General features: G+C 37.2%; 2 protein-coding genes across 3 annotated transcripts; one reads left to right on the top strand and one right to left on the bottom strand.

Annotated features, from left to right (window-relative positions):
- Nucleotides 1-104: 104 nt before the first annotated feature.
- On the top strand, nt 105-9,578 carry LOC103339143 (PQ-loop repeat family protein / transmembrane family protein). Of its 2 annotated transcripts, none has more exons than XM_008242433.2 (13): nt 105-482; nt 1,077-1,119; nt 3,173-3,199; nt 3,322-3,414; nt 4,343-4,464; nt 5,449-5,620; nt 5,719-5,838; nt 6,687-6,806; nt 7,204-7,224; nt 8,104-8,162; nt 8,334-8,424; nt 8,655-8,760; nt 9,289-9,578. In XM_008242433.2, the coding sequence occupies exons 1-12, from the start codon at nt 238-240 to the stop codon at nt 8,727-8,729; spliced, it is 1,188 nt and encodes a 395-aa protein (XP_008240655.2). In that variant the 5' UTR covers nt 105-237; the 3' UTR covers nt 8,730-8,760; nt 9,289-9,578. The 2 variants fall into 2 exon arrangements, with proteins under 2 accessions (XP_008240655.2, XP_008240654.2); XM_008242432.2 differs by having other exon boundaries at nt 106-482; nt 4,283-4,464.
- Nucleotides 9,579-13,842: 4,264 nt separating this feature from the next.
- On the bottom strand, nt 13,843-19,708 carry LOC103339144 (Protein kinase superfamily protein). The gene is made up of 2 exons (XM_008242434.3): nt 19,424-19,708; nt 13,843-16,606 (listed from the first exon to the last, which is right to left on the bottom strand). Exons 1-2 carry the CDS (start codon nt 19,428-19,430, stop codon nt 14,517-14,519), a joined length of 2,097 nt encoding a protein of 698 aa, XP_008240656.2. The 5' UTR covers nt 19,431-19,708; the 3' UTR covers nt 13,843-14,516.
- Nucleotides 19,709-21,822: the final 2,114 nt, after the last annotated feature.

Below are 21,822 nucleotides of genomic sequence, written 5' to 3'. Positions count from 1 at the left end.
GAAATATATGGATATTTACATAACATTTTTTATTCCTAGTTATGGTCTGCCTTTGATTATTATTACTTTTTTGGGTGCATTTGGAATTCATTAGAAATTGAAATTGTCTTCTAATATTTCTCTCACTCAAAACACACAACTCAACACAAACCCACAGAGAGAGTGTGAGTGAGGGGGACATTGAAGGAAGGCTGTGTTTTGGTAGAGAAGAGAAGAGGAGAACGGAGAGAGAGAAGCATGCAATACAATACAGTGATGGGAGGAATGGCAGTGGGGCCCACGAGAGATGAGCATTGTTGGGAATGGGGGAGGAAGTACATGGAGTATGAACTTTGCAGCGTCAAAGACGGCGTTTCGCTGACACTAGGTTTAATCAGTGTGGTGAGTTGGGGTGTTGCTGAGATACCTCAAGTCATCACAAACTACAAAAACAAATCCACGGACGGTCTGTCTCTTGCTTTCTTGATGACTTGGATACTCGGGTAGGCTACTTTTATGATTCTGCGGCTTACTGCTTTTGCCCTTTTCTTCGTCTCTTTATCCTTTATTATTATAATTTTGTTGATGTTCTGTGCATTTTTACTTTTATTTATGTCCTTATCATTCATTCCAAATCCCATTTCAGACTTTTGCTTCCTGTTTGCTGTTGTTTTCAAATGTCTTCCTCATGTCATTTATGTGGTGGTGGAGGTGGACCCAGAAAGAAATTCAAAATCAAAGCTATTCATTCTTCTTTGCTTCACAATTCCCAAATTCTTGTCTTTGTAAACCCTCCACCAAACCCACCAAATTATGCTTGGAGTTCAATCCAAATATATTTTTTGATTCAGAATGCAAGCTTATCAATATCTTTGTAATTTATTTCTCTAGTTTTCTAGGATTTTCACTTTCGTCCTTGTAGTTCGAATTTTGACAATGATACCTTTGTGTTTACTTGATTAAGCCAAAACTTGGTCACTAATTGCTTCATACAGCCTGCAGCCATAATATGTGAATTTACGTTCTAACATCTAAGCTGAATTGTGATATTGACAAGAGACTAATTGCTTTGCTCTTGTAATGGAATTCTTATGCAGGGACCTTTTTAATCTTTTCGGCTGCATGTTGGAACCTGCTACGGTAAGTGTCCTTTAATGATTCGGTTTCAGTTTCTTCAATAGCTTTTTAAACTTGGTTTAATTTTTCATATACAGGGACAAGATTAAGTTTAACCAATAGAAAATGAATTCCTAGGTATTCTTGAAACTAATATGAAAACTTCTATTTTTGGTAAATTTAATTTAGCAGCTCTGTATTACTTCAGTGCCTGATATAGTTCATCTGTTTTCCTCTACCAATTCAAGTGTGGAAGTATTTTTAACTTTTACTTAATGGTGCATGTAAATGTAAGATTCTCAATGTTTGTATGTCAACATTACAACCAAGGGCAAAAATGAGAATCTACTATTTCTTCCTTGTGGCCACCACTTGGCTAGTTTGTAACAATCAAACCAGCTCTCCATAGAGCAACATGATGTCAGGTGATGGAAAAAGTCCCTCCCAAGGCGTAAGAACGGTCTTCTCCGGGCCAATGCTATGCTTAATGTCCCCTGTAGCCATGACACGGCAAGGTCTGTACTAGGGGATTATTGACTCACCCTTGGGTGGCATCAGTCTGGTTTCTCATATGATATGACAAGGCATAAGTGGCATAAAAGGAGGATGAATACATACATAAAACTGTTGTAGACTATGGAAAAAAAATTCAAACGCTGCCTAAGATACCAGAAAAGCAAAAAACACAACAGCATCTACGAGAGAAAGCAACATCACAAAGACAACATAAACTCCAAAGCTCTAGGTTGCAAAACGTTCTCCTCAAAGTTGCAAAAATGTTTATATGGAGTTCGAACTCTAAGCATCATAAACGTAGAAGATTGTAGATGGTAAGTAGGAACTCTTTGAAGCAAAATAGGAGTCCAGAAATGTAGAAATGGTTAAAATATTCTTGATGTGACACTTTCGTTTAAACGAAGAAGATTCAATGTTTGTCTTTCTACTCACTGGTGCATTTTGTCCAAAAAAAGAGGCGGAATCTGGAACTCGCTTGTTTTTACATTGTTCATATGCATTGCAGCTGCTGTGGCAGTTAGTCAGGGAGGCAAGGGTTAATATCCTTTAGTCACCTTCAAACATGCTTTGCGAACAGTTTGTTGTTTGGTGGTGGAAGGAAGGCAAGAATGTTGTGGAATCGCACTGTGTTAGCTGTCCTTTAGGTAATTTTGTTGGAGAGAAATCAAAAAATATTCGAGAACTATAGTGCGGAGGTAGAAGAGATTTCCTGGGAAAGAATCAGGCCATCGTTATGGGGTTCTCTTTCTCCAACTTATAGGAATCTTTCGTTTTCTGTAATTTTATTAGATTTGGGAGTTTCCTGTGGTATAGCTTTTAGCTTTGTTCTACAGTGTAGGAGGTATATTTTGGATTTGTTTGTTAGGGCTGTATCATTTTGATGGTGGACTTCTGGTTCATTAAGTTTTGTATTGTGAAACATGAAACCATAGACTCGTCTTAGCATGCGACCAAAGCTCGTCCTCGTCATTCTTCTTGAGATGTCATCTTCAACTTGCTCGACACAAACTCTTACAACTCTAGTGTTTCAGACATGGAATTAGCCAATACAAAGTAAACTTAACATGATGGTGTATGCTATTGCAACCTAGGGTTCTCCAGTTAGTGTTGGTCTGTTGATTGATGGTAATCCAGATTGAGAACCCTTTATCTTGGTGGGTCCTTTATCTTGGTCCTTGTGCCATATATAAATTCTGTGTTATATGGATAAAGAAGACTTGATCATATATAGAATATGCATATCAAGTTACAATTCAGAACTTGCTGAAAGTGTCTACCTAAGTTCTTGTTATCTTTGAATTGATTTGGATGATCTAGAGAATTGGTATGCAATTTCTGTTAAGTATCAATCTTCTATATAGAAAGTTTGCTTTTTGCAAGAAGACTCTGTCAACAAAATTTCTCCATAATGCTTGCTTGTTGGGATTATTTTGTTTTATTGCTTCCCAATGCATAAGGGTAATGATCTCAGATTAGCCTTGGACATTTTTGCGTACATATTGTCTTTCATAAACACAAAGTATTGGTAACTAACTGCTCCTTTGTATACTTGCTTATGCAGCTTCCCACACAATACTATATGGCAATGGTACGAATGTCAAGACTGGAGCTTCATTTTGATATCTAAACAAATAGATTTTTCATTCAAATTGATTTCATGTCATCAACAAATGAGGTGATGCGATCTTTCACTGTTTTCTTGGTATGCAGTTGTATACAATTACCACAGCTGTTCTTGCGGTGCAGACCATATACTATGGCTGCATATATCCTCGACTTAAACACAATTTGAGACAGAAAAAGGTTGGAAGCTGATGTCCTCATCTCCTCTTACATAATCGCATAACCTTAGCCACTTGCTCATTCATGTTTGCCTTTATTGTATATTTCTAGCGGAGTAGGAAAGTTAGAGCTTCTCATTTTGGGAACCAGGAAAATTTTAAAGAGCATGTAATGGAAAGCTTGTTGAAAGATCCCATAATAGATTCTAAGTTCAAATATGGCAAAAGAATCAAGATTTGGAAAAATAGGAAACTTGAATATAATCCGAACTGAGAAAGATTCAAGTGATTTGAGGTTTTCAGAAATTCATGCCCATCTGATTAATTTTTTATTACATGAAGTAGGTACACATTAACCTTATACGGATCTGTCAAATATTTTCTGTATTGTTTGTTTAACCAGCTGATATGACCTCAATTTGATCGAGATTTTATTTCAATCTTAGAAAAGAAGGAAATCTTTTCTGGTTAGCTAGCATTTCTGTACTGGTTTCTTCTTTATGTATGGGATTGAAGAAGCACCTCATTGTCTTCTTCTCTTTCTTGTGGCCATCTAATCAGATTGTGGAAATAGAACTTTTTTATCAAATAGCTTCTTCTTTCCAGTAGGTTTTACAATGATTAGTTTGCTTATAGATGTGTTGTTCTGATTTCTAAAGGCGAGTGATGGAGTGAATACAATTCCAGAGAAGAACGCAACAGTAGCACATAAGTTGGAGCACTTATTTTTCTTATGACAGTTACATTTGCTAATTCAACTACTTTATGTATTACTTATTTTCTGCTTTAGGTTTCTTTTTTGCCTTTTTGCAATCATACATCGAGTATGTTTATTGCTTGTATCAAAAAGCAAAAAGAGAATACCTTTAATGCACTAATCTGTAATGTAGGGTTCCAAGTCTAATCTGACTGAGGTTAGAAGAAGCAATACTGACTTCGTTGGGAAACAGGTCAACCATGATGGCAGGAGTATTGGGTTTGACACCCCCAGTGCAGGAAATGTTTTGAGTTCACCCATTCCTCTTCCTGGAATTTGTCCAAGTATTTCCCCCGGAAGAGAATCATACTACATGTAATTAATATTTCTCATCAGATTTCTCAAATGTGCTTCTATGGAGTGACAAATTATTATCGATTATCTCTTTTTATTTTTGTTTCTTGTAATGTATAATCGATGAAGACTTCAATTTGGCACAATAAAGTTAGATCTACATTTTGTCTATTAAAAACGAAGTAAGAGTTGGACATGTACTGGATATACATTAAACCCTACCGGGCTTCTGAAAAATAAGGGGAGCAGATGGGTTCATGTAGGAGGAAAAAAAACAAAAGAAATTACATTCAAAGCAAAACACTTGTCCTTTGTTAAAGTTTTAGTCATCTTTGTGAAGCAGCCAGTTGATAGAAAACTTACTGTTCTGGATAGTTCTTGAGGATCTAATAAGTTTCTCGGTTTGGGGCTTTTAGGCTGTTAATATATACATATATGTACATATATATTTTTTTTGTAATTTGTGTCAGTCAGTTTTTTCTGTGACCTTTTTGGGGCATGCTCTTGGAACTAGAAAGTATTGAGTAGGCTAGTTGTTATCAGATCTATTTAAGTGGGGTTCTAGCTAGTGTAACTTGGTCTTAATTTTATCTAGTATATTTATCTTAAGAACAAACCTCTCTTACTTTCTTGAAGGGTTCTGTTCATCCTTTGGGTACTTGTACTGCAGTTTGGATACCTTTCCAGATTTGTCATGATTGTAATAATGATGTTAACTGACATTTGGTGGCTGTCTCCTCAATTAATCTGCATCTTTTAAAAGAAAATGAAAGATAACTAGGGCTGCAAATTGCTCACACTTGCTACATATCTAACCTTAAAATCTTGAAATGCAAGATGTTGCTAGCTGAAATCTGCCAGCATTTTTATGAAGTCTGCAACTATAATCAGATGGTTGCTGAGATAAATTATTTTAAATTTTCAGAATTAAGTGATTTATCTAATTATCATTGTTGAAAATCATGATCATGTTGTAAGATCTCTATTTTCCTGGGAATTCATCAGATCAGCAAGATCTCTATCAAGGAGTCATACCCCTACAGAAAGGTCTTATTTGGCACAAACAACAGCTCCTACATTTAATCATATTCGGAATTCCAATGAAGAGCCCTTGCTTGGTGCACTTGCATCTACACAATCTGCACCATCTAATAATATCAAGACCGTCCTTTCTGTGGTAATCTCTATACCGGTGAATGTATAATTAGTAAGTATATTGCATTGTCAGAATATTGATCATACGATGTAAACTGTTATCTTTTCCTTCTGATTTAGGTCTCTCTGATGACCCTCTTTGGCACTTTTAATCACCGATCAGTAGATAACAAACTTGATTTAATTGTTGAAAATCCAAGTCGAGGAGTAGTGATGCGAGTAGGAAGAAGGCTGTTGCAGGTAGTCAAAAGTCCAAACTGGCAGTTTACTTTCTCTTTTACAATTCTTAAGATGCTATTGAGAAAACAGGTTAGGCGGCACTATTCTTGTTGCACAAACCACTAATGTTGCCAGTTTATAGCTGAGCAGTTTTCTCTTCTGGTTGCCTGTTTAATATGTTCTATACAAAACTTAATATAATAGATATACATGGTGTGCATCTGTCTTTCTGTAACTTCATATAATGGGTATACATGGCATATTAGTTGGAATGTTGGGTAAAACATATCTTATCTTTCATCATCATTATGGCTGGTGGAAAAAAATGCCAAAAAAATATGGGGTTGTCTGGTGATGGCTATTTTTGGTCTGGGTCATAAAGGAATCAGCAGATCTTTGAACATGTTACGGAGGTGTAAGTGGAGATATGGGAGCAGATCAAGTTCTGGGCAGTGCTTTGGGCTTCAATATTATTCTAGATTGAAAAGTTGCAGTGTCATGATTTATTTTGGTTTCTTAATCTATAATTTCTGCTATTAATGTTATTTGCTCTTCTGCTTTTGGTGGATTACCTGTCCACTTTACTGTACAGTCTCGCTTATGAAATCAAATTTAATCTTCTAGTCTAAAAAAAAGTTCATTATCATCACCATTATTGTTTTCTAGTTCAGAGTTCGGACAAAGTTTTAAGATTGGGGATACACAAAGTCATGTTTCAGGATGTTCTCTGGGTCAATATGTCTTGTACACAATTTTTTTTTTTCTCCAGTTTTATGATAATTTTCTGTAGAAGTCGTAAATGTTTTCCAAAGAGGAAGAATGAAACTCAAGCATTGTTCTTTTCTGCTGAATCACAATTTGAATTTCAGGTAAGTAGTGAGCTGTTGCAAGCAAAGGGTACTAAAGATAGCAGCAGGATAGGAAATTTGCTTGGTTGGGGAATGGCAGCTATTTACATTGGTGGACGGCTTCCTCAAATTTTCTTAAATGTAAGTAGTACCTTTAAAAGTAGCTATACTTATTGGGGAGGAGGTGCCATATTGTGCAAAGTTGACAACTTCTTTAGCTTCGCTCACTTCTGTGAGATCATTCTAGTTCTTATGTTTTTTTCTTCTGTGGGGAAACTTTAATTTTGCCACTTCTATCTGCTAATGAATACTTGGGTTGTCATTGTGCATGTAGTGAGTATGGTGTGCTCCAGCATGATATGCTGCTATCTATAAGACGTGCAAACCAGAATTAGTTACTTATATTCAACAAATATCATTGTCTTAATAAATTCCTTTTTTTTTTTGGGTATCTTATGTTATTTTAGAATATGAGCATTTGTTTCTGTCTCAGTTGTCTGAGTGATGTTAACTTCTGGTTCTTGATCAATTTTTGCAGATCCGAAAGGGCAATGTTGAGGTAAGCATTTTCACCGTCATAGATGTAGTTAATGATTAATGGAAGAAGAAAAGGAATCTGTGTTTAATGTTAGGCCTAAGCTCAAGTTTAGAGGTTAAGTTTATTTTGTATAAGTGTATATTTATCAGAATTAGGACTTAGTGGGTTAATTATTTGTGTCAATTTATATACACTAATAATAATTTAAGTTATTATTTAAATGGGTATCAATAATAAATTGAAAAATTCAAGGAAAGTATGATAATTGTTCAAAGTCCCCACTTTCCAACCTCTCCTACATTTACAGCTCTTCCTACACTAATTTTCTGTTCACATGTTGTGTTTGATAAACTCTCTAGTTAATTATGTAGGTTTCCTATTGTGTTTTGTTAAGTTATTTTAGTAATGTGTGATTGCCTCTATGAAGAGGCCTTACTGGGAATAAGTTTTCTATGATTCTTGAGAGATGATTGAGATTCTGGAAAAGCACTTGGAATTTCCTGCAGGAAGTACTAAAAGTGCTGAGCACTTTCAAATTTTTATGTCAAATGCAGTCATAACCACTTTTGGTTGTTAAAAAGTTCATGCTAATCCCAAACATGCCCCTAAGAGATGATTCTAGTTGATTCAAATTTACCGTAATTGTTCTCTTTGTTAGTTTTCTCCCTATTTTCTCTTTCAGTGGTTTCTTGTTGGCAGAGTCAGATATTGAATGCTCCTTTCATGAATTTTTTAAGTGATTCTTTTATTACAGCAGTTTAAGCATCAACTACACTTTTCTAAAACCCTTTGATCCCACTCCTCAGCCCAGAGGAGAACGCAAATATCCTTCTGTGTTGCATGCATGATGTGAGAGAGTGAGAGAGAGAGAGTGATAATATTTTTCTTTGTAATATGCAGGGGCTTAATCCTTTAATGTTCGTCTTTGCTGTTCTTGGAAATGCCACTTATGTAACAAGGTGAATGTTGGTTGTGGTTCTTTTCCTACTGTTTGGCCTTTTGTTGTACAGCCATTTAATTTACAGTTAGTTCCAAAGTTAATGATGTATTTTTTTTAACACAATATGTAGATTGTTTCAGGTGTTACTTTTATTCCATTTCACTTTTGATCTCGGTTCTTTGTTGTGCAGCATTATTGTGAACAGCTTGGACTGGTCGGAGATCAGACCAAATCTTCCGTGGCTGGTGGATTCTGGAGGATGCATGCTTCTGGATATTTTTGTATCCTTCTTGTATCACTGTTACATATGTTTTTTTGAATGTAGCGTACCTGTTTGAAAGGGCTATATATGTTTATCTTAAAATAGTACAAAGTGCATTCTCAAGCTGTCAAAAATTTGCTAATTTAATAGTTTTTCTTAGAAGGTTGAACGGTTTTCTTGTTGTACCTCTTACAGAACAAGGGCAATATCTTGAACAGTCTGAAACTCTTGTACCTTAATGCCTTTTAGATACTAATTCAATTCTTCCGATATTGGAGACACCAAGACCCAGAGGGTAAGGATGTACACTCCAATGCAGCCTAGTTAATGAAGGGATGACATAAAACTTTTCAAGGTATATATATGTATATATCTCTCTCTCCCTCCCCCTCTCTCTCTCTCTCTCTCTCTTGAACGTGAGGCATGTTTTTTTTGTGTGGCTTGTGGCTTTAAGATGTTTTGTTGTGGCATGTAGTATCATCAGTTTCCAGTTGCATCATTCCACTTAAACTTTGTTCGCATCCTACTTAGAGAGAATTGTAAAAACTGTAAACTGAAGTTACTTTTTTCTCTCTCCAAACATTGGTCATTAGCTGTCTGGTTAGATATTCTACAAATTGGTATGGTGTCTTACTAGTTATGTAGGAGCATAGAAAAACTAGAACCTGACGTTCATATGATTTTTGACATACTAGAGAGGGTCTAAATTTGCAGTACATTGTGACAGAGAAACACAATCTTATACGTTGGTTTTTATTAAGTTTGCAAATTAGTAAAGGCTAATCAAGATTCAAATGAAGTTCTATAATAACAGCTGATCTTAACCTCATTGCTGTCATATGCTATAATCTAATTTGTTTACTTTGTTGAAATCACGACGCAGATGCTTTTATGGAGCCATGGATGTTCGTAAATCTTTGAAGCTGCCTTTTTGGGGTCTCATCCGAAGTGACGCAGTCGCCGTCACGTGAGCCGGAAAACTGAAATAAGTTCATATTTGTGCAGTCAATTGAGTAATCAGCAGGCTCCGCAGCCAATGGGTCATTTTAGTGCTTTGATTTTGTACCCTACATTACCAGATCGGCAGTCTCTGCACATGAATTCTGTCCAAGCTATGTAGCTGTTGACATTATTTGTCTATTTTTTCCTTAATTGAAGCAGGTGCTTTTCTCAGAAGTGTACCCTCTCTTTTACCTTGTGATGAAATCTCTCAGGAGCTGCCAACTGGTTGGAATGATATTAACTCTTATTATTCATTTCTATGTTACATCAAAATGATTTTTGTAGCATGCATTCCAGCTTGGAAAGATCCTTCCCTTTTTGGCCGGTTGTGGGCGAGGGATCGAAGCCATTTTTTCTAAACAATGTCTTTGTCATTTGATCCAATAGCAGAGTAGAGGCTATCAATGTGATGTTCTAACTAGTCTAGTTGGTCTGTCATCTCTGAAATATGTGCCAAAATCCGTTTGGAATCAGTTTTAGGATCAATGGTAATCAATTTGATATCTGTTGAGAGAAGTTGTGTAGATAGAGCATTGACTTTGAACCTTGTTCTAATACTAGCCTTTGACCTAATTTCAGTAGGAACCAATCTCCTTGGCGGTTTGGACTACCTAGTGTGCAAGACTTCAAATCTCAATCCAATACTTATTTGAACGTATGAGAATCTTGGTAAAATCCAATCAATGTTAAGGACATTTGACTCTAATCATTAAATATATTTGCTTCTTATTTTGGCTTTTATTAATGAATTAATAAAACATTGGACTCCACTCATTAAGGCCCAGTTTGGCATTGTTGTGCTGTGAAAATAATCGTTGTCAGATTTGGTGTGAGAGAAATTAATTGTGAGAGAAAGCAGTTTGGTTTTTGGTAAATTGTTTGTTAAAAGTGTTGTTGGTATTGATTTTACGCATAATCAAAAAATGATTGTCGCATAATCATTAAACCCAGCGCCTCTTCGAAACGATTCTGCATAATCAAAAAATGAAAACACTTTATTAGCTGCTTTCTCTTATAACTTTCTCTCACAGTAATTTTTAACAATAAGTGATTTTCTCACAGTTTACTGAATGGGTTGGGTTTTTCAAATTTTTTTTTTTTAAATCACTTATCACCCCAAATAAGCAATGCCAAACTGGCACTAAGAGTGTTGCTATTCCCACTCCCTTGTCCTATTTTCTCGCCCACCTTATCTTCAAAATTTTAAAAGCAAATTTACCCTATTGTAAAATCACTTTTAAGGACTTAACTCTAAGTTAACACTGTTAAGTCAAGAAAATAAAAGTAAAAATAAAAACAGAAAATTAAAATAAATAAATAAAAGATCCCAGCAAACAACTCTCATACTACCCACCTAACCTCGTGACAACCAAACCAACCTCCCCTCCTCACCTCACCGCCAGCCACATCATCAAATGCCACCTAAACCAAATGAGTTGCTCTTGTAAGATTCCCAGTTGTCCTCCTCTCTATTTTTCTTTTTTCATAAATCTAAATTAGCGAAAATAAATTTCTTTTACTCTTTGTTTATTGTTGTCTGGGTAGGCCATAGATCTTCATACGATTGCAGCTTCTATTACATGTTAGACTTTGCTGCACTTATGACATTGATTGACAAAATCCCGGTGTCGCTTTTATGACAACTTTCTGCATTCAAAAAAAAAATTATTTTGGTTTCGGAAGGGTTGAATCCCTATAAGCTCAAACTGGGCATGTCTAGGAAATAGTTAAGAAGGAAAGAATAAAGATTGGAATGTTCTATCTCTCTCAAATTGGAAACTTGGAGGAATAAAGGGCCATGAAGTTGCTGATATTGATGAAGACTAGTATGAGTGACTTTGGCAGGCAATGCAGTCGAAATGTCGTCTCAAATCTAGGCCAATTGATGTAATATTTCTCGTGTGGTGGGTGGTTGCTTTAAATTTTTTTGGACTCAATCAATAGTGTTAAGTTAGGGTTAAAAGTGTTACGTGAATGGAAGGGTATTTTAGGAATAATGGCAGGTGCAAAGATAGGATTGTGGTTTTTCAAATTTTCATGGTGGGTAGGTGGAGAAATAGGATAGGTGGGTGGAAATAACAGCACTCACTCATTAAATAACTCAAATTAGACTCATTATTTAATAGTCAAAAGTACACATTTTGCCCTCGACAAAATCAGGTCCACAATGACTTGATCCAACAGAAGAATGCATGCCCTGACCACAGTCATTCCAATAAGTTCAAGAGTATACTATTTGGGCACACTAAGAATGGTGGCATCAGGAAAGACTCAAATGGTTTTTGGATTTTGTATTTTCTAGAACAAACCTTTTTAAATGGAAATCAATTTTTACGAAATACAAAAAGAAAAACCAAAGACAAAACTATAGATGATAATCACGGTGCTTTAATTGTCTGTAATCACTGATGCTGCAAATCATCAAACTTTTCATAAACAACAGTCTAAACAATGACTTCTAAAAACTCACAGAAATGAAACAGTTGAACTGCAAATTTACCATGCAGAATAACTTTTGCCTTTAGAAATTAGAAACTTATAAACTTAAATTTGACATGTCACAACTACATGATAAAACAGGGCAATCCCAATGTATGAAATAGAGTAAGTCATTTAACATTCAGCCATGATAATATATAAGAATTAAAGACAATGCACATTATAGAAGTTTGGTTAACAAGAAAAAGTATAATACATGCGAAGTAAATAAATTTGCTTTAAAAAAAAATTACTAAAGCTTGAAGATGTCTGGTTCATAACCATAGTGAAATCTTTAATATAACACATACTCAATTCATCAATTCAATCAAAATCAATCCTACCACATATCCAAATCATAATTTCAATGAAAAAAAGAACTCTATACAGATACTATTCTCCTATGTTTTTATCTCTCCATCAGTCATCAACGTATCATATATTGGCAGCAGTCCACATCAAATAGCTATTGACACAATTTTTAACATCTCTAACATGAAATCACCAAATGAATATATATATATATATATATTACACAAAATTAGTATAAAAACATATGAATATAAAAAAAATTGAAAAAATAAATATTAACAACAATAGATCATTACACAATTTAAGGTAACCCCAACAATAGTTGATGAATTGATTGCTTTTGTTGGAGACGAAAGCAAGTGTTTCTAAAACAGATAATAAAACAGTTTGCTCAGCAAGAGAAAATAAACTCTCATATGCCAATAACCATTGTTCTTAAAGACTTATCTTCTAAACCTATCACTGACTCTTTCTAATAACCAATTTGAGTAATGAATTAAAGGAATAAACAATTTGCTTAGCAACCCATCATCAAGTCATTAATTTGTTAAAAAGTTGATGGGATGTAAACCTGAAGATAAACAATGCAAGAACTCATAGACAACAAAGATGGAAGATCTCTCAGACCAATGTTCTACAATGTCACGACCCGACTCCCCTAGCAAGATATTGTCTACTTTGGGCCTCCCTCCTCATGGTTTTGTTCTTGGACTCAAGCTAATGTTATCTTGCCCAAAAGGCCTCTTGCTAGGAAGAGATGTGCCCACACATATAAGGCACTTCACCTTTCCCTCCCCGAGTGACGTGGGATTGCTCATCGTTCTTGTTTCCCCAAGACATGGGTCTTACAATCCACTCCACTTGGGGTCCAGCGTCCTCGCTGGCAGACTTCCGGTCGAGGTCAGGCTCGATACCATTTGTCACGACTCGACTCCCCTAACAAGATATTGTCCACTTTGGGCCTCCCCCCTTACGGCTTTGTTCTTGGGCTCAAGCTAATGCTATCTTGCCCAAAAGGCCTCTGCCCACACATATAAGACACTTCACCTTTCCCTCCCCGAGCGATGTGGGATTGCTCACCTCTATTGCTCACCGTTCTTGTTTCCCCAAGACACGGGCCTTACATACAAATGATGAAAAATCTCTCAACCAACAAACAAATCAATGAGATGAAGAGCAAAAGAAGAGTGAGATTCACAACATGCCACCCCAAATGGGAATCAACGGCCCCAAACGAATCCCGAACATCTAAGCAGCTTATCCCATCGCTGCCCCCCAACCAACTCAACCAAGCTGGTTGGAACTCAACTACGTATCTCTGCGAACCAAACAGTGGCGCTTGTAAACATCCGAAGGGGGAGTGGCAAAAAGGGAAAGAAAGAAAAGTTTTAGTGGATGGCAATTTGGACATTTTACTGTGCTATTGGGGAAAAAAGAGGTTGACTAACAGTAAAATGGGGGTAATTGCGTCATTTCACTGTGCTTAAGAATAGAGTCTAGTTGGATTTGGTTGTAGTATATATAAATTTTGTGAGAGTATATGGTAGTGCAAGGAGATTACTCTAGAGCTTAATAGCTAAGGTTGAGGGGGTTCTGATTTCAAAAAGATAGTCGAAAGACCAAAACCAATAGCGGAAATTCAAGGTAGAAGCCCAACAGAACAGATAATGCATTAAAATGGGTTTTCCATACGGGCAAACCGAAACACTAATACATTTACAGGAGAGAATGATGCCCTGGACACAATGGACTACTTATGTGAACTCATATGTAGCAATTACACAAACTTTCAACGGTTTGGATCTTTACAAAGAAATGGTAATAAATACATCACATATTCTCTTATAAAACAAACGCTTCAGAAGTGCAAAAATAAATGATTTTCTTTTTTTGGGGTCCCCTACTGTACTAGGGAACTGCATGCAAACATATCCATATAATTTTAAATTCTCAGTTCCACCACGGACACTCTACCACAAAAGCTCAAAAAATTCTTGAAAATCATGCTCATCTGTGCAGATTCCCATGAGAAGCAATCCCAAAATCATTTTCAGAGCACGGAACAGCACAAACATCACCGTAAACGAGTTTCCATGCTTGAAATTCTTCAAGGGATGCAGTCATGCCAGTCTCCGAAATTTTAAACAAGTATTCTGTCTCAATCAATGGACTCCAGATCATCACATTGGACATTTGGCATTAGGTATCAAACACTTCCAACAAAATTTCATGTCATTGCAGCCAGGAATTGTTAATGCTCCAGATGATCCAGAGGGATCACTTCAAATGGAGTGGCCCTTGAAAAGGAAAAAATAAACCTTAGCCCGACGTATCAATTTCCTTCCCATGATCATCCTCATTTATATTTCTCCTCAACCTTCTTAGCCATATATCATAGTCCATGGGATACGGTGTCCCACATAGACTATCAACATAATCGGCAAATGCTTTCAACACGGTTGACGCATCACCTAACTTCTGCTGAATCAATCTCCTAGACCAAGAAGTCTCTCTCCACTGCAGTGCCCCCTCAACCGAATCAAGATCAGGTAAAACTCCACCACAGGAAATATAAAGCATATAAACAAGGCTCTCTGCATCTGAAGCTGAGCACAGCTTTCCCTCCTGGAGAGCGTAAGTTGAAGAGAAATGAAGGTTCATTGCAGGGCGGTCCCTATCTTCAAGTATAGCACGTCCCCAACCAATAAGAACAAAATAAGGTTGCCTCACAGCAGATCTGACACAAACCACGTTCTCTGGCCTGATGTCTCCATGGCGAATCCCTGCAGAAGCAGCAGTCGAAAGTGCAGATAAGCAATCATGGCAACACCTAACAGCCTCCTCCATACCAAATCTGGCCTCACTTATCAACTGAGACACTGTTTCACCAACTGGGCTGGTCACAAGAATGGGGGTGCCACACCAGGGGTGATCACAGTTCCCACCAGAGCTGGGTCGCTGACACTGACCAGGGTGAATAATCCTGCCAGAAGCACTCAACTGAGGGAGGTACTTGCTAGATAGACCTTTCTGTTTCATAATAGTCAAAATTTTGGTCTGCCTCTGAACCTGATACCACAGATTCATATCCTCCCACGCAGGCTCCAGCTGGGAAGGATGAGAACCAACATACAGAAACAGCCTTTTCTGAGGATCTTCAACTGGAGACGCAATATAATATGGATGTTCACTGTTATTCAAGACTTGATTGATCTGGTAACCTTTTTGCCAGTTAGAATCCTCCAACCATAATACAGATCCTACTTCTAGCTTCATTAACTGTTCAGTCTCAATTTTGACAGAATCATCTTGAACTTCAACAATTTCAGGGGATACACTGCGTTGCTGGAACCGAAATAGACCATTTCCATTCACCTGGGCATCCCCCAACTGCCTCTCAGCCCTTCTTGCTTGGAGACGAGGACCATGATCAGCAGCTAAATCCTCTACTGAATGCTTGGGAAATCCAGCGAATTGCATGATACAATGGAAGGTAGCAAAAAGTAATTGTAAAGTGCCGATATCTCCCCAGTTGGCATTTCCAAGCTTGTTCCAGATCCTATCAACCGAAGAGACTGCAATCCTAGAATGTTTTATAATCCATTCAGCAGCACATTCATAAACATTATTGACATCAAACACCAACTTATTTACATCTCCTTCAACCTTTACTACCCCACCATACTGAGAATCAACAAGAAGAATAAAAACTGAGTTTGAACTCTGAGAGTAGTTCAGTCTGCTCAAGCTTCTTGATAATAATACACGTAGAGCATAGAAAAGGGCCTCACCTAAAACAGATAGAGGGAGCTGCCTGTCACTATCCATCGCAAAGTTTCTGATATCAGGCCTTAAAAGAGCCAGTTCAAGAATTTGATCCCACTTCCCATGGGGATGTCTAGGGTTTGTAAGCAATATACCAGTAGCACAAAGACCTCCAAGCTTACCATCAGCAACTGCTTTCTCAGCCTGGTAGAATTTTAAGTTTTCATCGTATAGACAAGCAACAGAGAAAGGCATCGGCTCATCCTGACTCCAGAATGCTTCCCACAAGCCCTTCACACCGGCATGCAAAAAATCTTCAATAGCAAGATAAGCAGTTGCTTCGACAGCATCAGATGTTGAAGCATAAACGGCATTGGGCATCCTAATCACCTGCTGAAATGAAATCCCTTCCAATGCATAGTCAAACTTTTGAAGTTCTATCAACTCAAAAGGCATATCAAAGGCAGGTTTCTTCGGTTCTGATTTATTGGATATAGATTCAAACCAGTCCTCAAGCTTTGCAGTCAGCATGCCACTGTCCACAAATCTATAAAGAAATTCCTTGCGATTACGAGGCCTACTGCCAGATGATGCGCTAGACCTCTTTGTCCCAGACCCAACTGATCCCTGGTCTGGGGACCCACCTGCCAAAGACAGTGTAATAATGTTGATAAGCTAATTGGGGATTCCAAACAACTATATGTACACGCATCTGCACGTGCGCGTTTGTATAGCATGTTTTCACAAACACAACAACACAGTCGATATATATCTTCGAACAAAAACAACTTTAAATAATCTTTTTTAAAATGATACAATAACTTTGGATGTCCACATCATACAAAGAAAAGTACATCCCCACAAGATTTTAGCCCTCTTCCCTCGGCCAAACAGAGCAGACTTTCCAACCAAATTACCCTTATATCACTGCCAGTATACAGGTGATATATAGCTACTGAACTCCAACTGATAATTTGGACAATTCAAAAGTTCTAACACTGACAAGTTCAATTACTGAATGAATGGACAACCATAACCATAAAACTTCGCAAAGCCTGCAAAGAAAAAGAAATTGGGAAACTCTCGCATGATTGATTGTCACAGGAATCCAAGGGTGAAACAATGGCAGATTCACTACCAAACCAGAGAAAAGGCGGCTAGGAGGGAGTTCCAGGGCCTTAGGCACCAGAGGAAATAATCCAGTCCAATAAGCATCAGGGAGAATCTTTGTAATGCAGAAATAATTATTGTTAACCGAAAATAAATTTCATTGGACAACTTCAATTTGTCAGATCAAGAAACTAAGCTAATGAGTCAATGATTTTCTGATGATAAACAGCAGTAGTGAAGACAAATAAACTTTGTTATAGAAATGATCTCGCAACAAAGTTTATCCTCTTTAAAGTTGAACATTATGGTATTATACCATAATCACCACCAGGGACGGAGCTGGGATGGGCTGAACTATGTAGGCTGTGGGCTTTAATGCAGTCCTGGGCTGCAGTCCTATACCTAGTTTCATGCTTGATGATCACTTACTAACTAATCGGCCATAAAAGAACTGCTGACTTGCTAAACATTTAGCTTAAAATTGAACAGGCGGCAGGTTTACCATTCCCAAGTATAGTCCACTTCTAAAAGTCCAGTGCATAAAACTGCATATTAAACCTTTTATTTGATGTTTCAGTGGTGAAGTTTATTTCCAAAGTAGCAGTTGGGTGCAAGTCTTTTCCTTTCCACAGGGATTCATTTTAGTTATTAAAGAAACAGATTAAAAAGTATATCAAGGTAAAAAACTAAAATTTTATTAGGATAATGCAAATAAAACAAGGTAAATTCATATCACAGAAAATCCACCCTCCTCACCCCTGAAGCTATCAAAAGTTCCTCCTACTTCTTTTCCACAAATAACTCAAAATATAGCCACCACTCCGCACCTGCCTAACATTTCAACTCTCTTACCACCATCAATATCTTTCACAAAGATGAGCATATAACATGATTCCAGACACAAATAAGTTTACTTAAATAATCTTAACCACAAAGATAAAGCAAAAGGGAAATGTGAGATAAACTGATCTGCGCTTTCTACCTCACTTTTACACATAAGAAATTGATACATCAATGAGGATGAAAGCTGCATATCCCTTAATTGTGAAGCAGAATTTTATTTTAAAAAAAGTAAAGACTTGAGTTATGAAGAATTCAAAGTGTAATTCTCTGGGTACCATTCCGTGAGAATCATAATGTGTATGCGTCACTATTATATTACACTCTGCATCTGCAATCATTTGTTGTCATCAACTGAAAGGTGTCATATACATTGAGAAGTAGTTGTCAGGTTTTTCTTGCGATTCTAGATAGAGAATAACTAAATGTAACCCCAGATTATCAAAGTTTTCAAAAATTGACTATCAGTGCTTTGGTACCTTTTCTATTCTTTTTTATAAGAATCACAAGATCTATTAAAGAATAATGATGAAAGATACAAACAAAATAGATTTGAATCCATCATAAATGTTTTTGTATCCTAATTATAATCCATGTCAACACTTTGTAGCTTTTTCTGGTCAATTGTTGTACCTATTCTTTGTTTCGTTTTTCCTTTTGTTCTTGGTCAATCCTTATCAAAGATATGTAATGCTTTTTCTCTCACACCAGACTACACTAATTTTTCTCCCTGTTGACTTGTTCAACCAGCATTATATAGACTACATCCAAATTTCTATCCAGATTCAACCAAAAGCAATATCCTTCCTCACATGGTCATCCATGTCCTCACCTCCAGCATTAGACTCGCATGGTTCCAAATCTGCCCAAAGAATATTTGTCTCTGAGCCTGTCTCTTTCTCTCATGCATCTAAGCTATTCACCCTCTTGCATCAAATTGTGGTGACATTTTTTATCTGGACCAAGTTTTTTATTGTAAAGAAAAACAAATTAAATAAATATGAACAAATTTGTTCATTAAAATTCCTGGGAAATTATAAACAAGACAACCACAAATTGGATTAGAAGACACCAACCAAGGGAATGAAAAAAAGAAAGGAAGCAGAACAGAAAGCCCAGGATAAATTTTTTTTACAGAGTGCAGTTGCAACAATGTGAACCCAATTTAGACATTTCATTTATATCCTAAACTTTCAGAGAGTACAGTCAGAAATCCCAACGCAATTGCGCTCATTGTACAAGGAAACCAATAATTTATCCACCAAAGACTCAGTTGGGCATATCAATTAATTATATCAAACTTAATTTCACTTCCTTTTGGGGAAGAAGCTTTTCAATTTACTATAAAAAATAAAATTGAGCACAAACAAACACTTGAATAAGAAATTGTCTAACATAGAAACCCTAGAGTTGACAAAGAAACAAAGCAAGAGAGACAGAAAGAGTAAGAGGAGGAGTCAAATTTGATGAGCAGAGAGAGAGTGTGTGTGTGGAGGAGATCAAAGGCTGACCTTCCATTGCGCTTAGGGCTACAGTTTATACGATGTACGGACAGTCCAACGCAGCTCATTGACCAGCCATGTCTACGCCTACTCCTTCGCCGATCAACGCTGGCAGGCAAAAACAGGGACTTCTCAAATAACCCAACTCTCTCTGCTAATATTATTATTTTCTTTTACTTTTACTTTTATTTTTTCCGAATATCAATGGATTTGATTTCGGGATCGGTTTCTAGGGATTTATTTGAGTGTTTAGTTTTGCCGGCCAAGTCTCGGATTATTCAAACCCGCACCATGCCCTACAAGTATTTGATTTTCTTTTTTATTTTATTTTTCATTTTTCATTTTTTTCTTTTATATTTTTCTTTTTCAATTTTTTTTTTTGTGTGAAAGTTAGGGAGGGGAATGGATTTTCTCACGCGCTTCAAGTTAAGGTCTTTTTTCATTGAGCTAAACCCCCATTGATTCACTTTTGCTTTTACAATTTCTTCTATGTATTTTTTTTTATACAAATTTATAAATAAACCCAATCCTAGACATATATTTATAAAAAAAACTCAAACACCATTTAAACATAGAAATATATCCAAAATCAACCCCAAAATTAACAATTGTATATTTTTTGGGTGTGTTTATAAATGGGTTTTGAGTGTGTGTAATGATGGGTTTTGTTTGTGTTTATAAAGTATTTTGGGTGTTGTGTTTTTTTATAATTTCAACTCCCATTTTGAGTGTTTTAGTAAAACTCCTATTTTTTTTTTATTAGTTTTCAATTTTATGTCTGTTCTATTTATTTTTTTATTTTTCAATTTTATGTCTGCATATAGGCTACACGCCATAGGTTGGAGAAGAATATTCTTGTTTTTCTAGTTTTCCATATAAATCCAAAATACAAGTTCTCCAAGCATTGGTAGTCTAGGTCTAGCACCAAAACGAAAAAAATTTGGGTTGGATGTCCTAATACGCAACACTCAACTACTGGTTTTTGTGTGTTTTTCGGCTCCAATCTCATATTTTGGTGTGCTAAGAAACAACAGGCAATTTCTCGCTCTTCTACTGAGGTTGAGTATCGCTCTTTTGCTCACGCTTGTGCTGGCACTATATGGGTGGCATTTGGTATCCTATTCAAATAGGGAACTAAAAAACTTAGATTTTTCTTAAAAACAAGGAGTTTTTAAATCTATTTTTGAGATTCAACTTGAAAACTGTCTTCAAATCTTAAAAATTTGAGAACTTGTGGGTTGTTAGAAAAAAAAAAACTTGTTTATACCAAAATGAGCAGCCAATGAACATTTGACACGTGGACCAAGAAGGAGCTATGGGAGCCTTCGGCATCTAGCTTCGGCATCTTATCTACCGATCGCTCTATTAGGGCAACCTTACCGCCTGGGACACGTGGCAGTCTCACAATCAATGTCCACAGTCCCACATCGAAACTCTAAACAAAATGCACACCTCCCAAGGCCTATAAAAGAGGACAACTATCCCAGCTTGAAGGTAATCAATCAGAACTAACGGCATACTGCCTATTGATCTGTAATTCAAACTTACTAAATCCGTACTTACTTAAGCATCAGAGAGTCTTTGGTCGGTACCACACCGGTACCTAGGACTTACCGAGCGTTTGCTATCTTACAGGAATAACATACTACCGATGCCATAGCATACCGAAGGTAACGAAATCACTAAGTTACGCGGGAAAGTGCAGAACCATTTTTTGCATCAACATTTGGCGCCGTCAGGAAACGATAATAATCAACCTACAATTCCTAAAAAACGTAATGGGAACCACTTCAGGACCATGGTTCCTATCAGAGGATGGATTACCGTACGGTATGCCAAGTGGAGCAAGCCCGCGCTGCACCCTAGCACCCTCTTGGTAATCCCCAAGTGCTTCGCATCATCGGCGAGCTTTGGCTCAAATGACCTCCCTTCGGAGGGAAATGGCTAAGCTCCAAGAACATAACAATCTCCTCTCGTCCAAAGTAGACGAAACACGATCGCTTAACGGCAGGAAACACAGAGCGTTCAAGCTGCCGAATCTTCCCAGTCCTGCGGACTCTCGGTCGGCAGAGGAAGGGAAAGAAGGGGGCAAAGGCAACGCTTGCGCCTTCCAAACAGTTGGTGGTCCCAGCTCCACAGGACCAGCCTCACATGCCGAAGAAGGTGTACACCGATTGTCATCATCGGATCAACGACAAGAAGGATGCCGAACGGCATAGGTCCCCAATCCGGATTAATGCCCGCCTGCGGGACTCACGGATGAAGGTCCTAGGAGATAAATCGCCCCTTAGGAAGGTCCATGGTTTGGATTCGGGAATGGAATCCGACGATGAGTACGTCCCCACCAAGGGCACCGAATCAAACTACCGTTCGGAAACTCCCCCGGAGTATTCGAAGGCAAAACCACC

The sequence above is a fragment of the Prunus mume genome, linkage group LG8 (genome assembly GCF_029339155.1).
Source record: "Prunus mume cultivar Tortuosa linkage group LG8, ASM2933915v1, whole genome shotgun sequence".
Lineage (NCBI taxonomy): Eukaryota > Viridiplantae > Streptophyta > Magnoliopsida > Rosales > Rosaceae > Prunus > Prunus mume.
The sequence above is the reverse complement of the archived record's forward strand: the minus strand, read 5'-3'. Positions and strand labels throughout refer to the sequence as shown.

Excerpts from the sequence above, each read along its gene's own strand:
- LOC103339143 (XM_008242432.2), top strand. The coding sequence starts at position 238 with ATGCAATACAATACAGTGATGGGAGGAATGGCAGTGGGGCCCACGAGA. Across the intron at positions 4,465-5,448 it reads GGAAGAGAATCATACTACAT|ATCAGCAAGATCTCTATCAA; the intron begins GTAATTAATATT and ends GGAATTCATCAG. Across the intron at positions 7,225-8,103 it reads TCCGAAAGGGCAATGTTGAG|GGGCTTAATCCTTTAATGTT; the intron begins GTAAGCATTTTC and ends TGTAATATGCAG.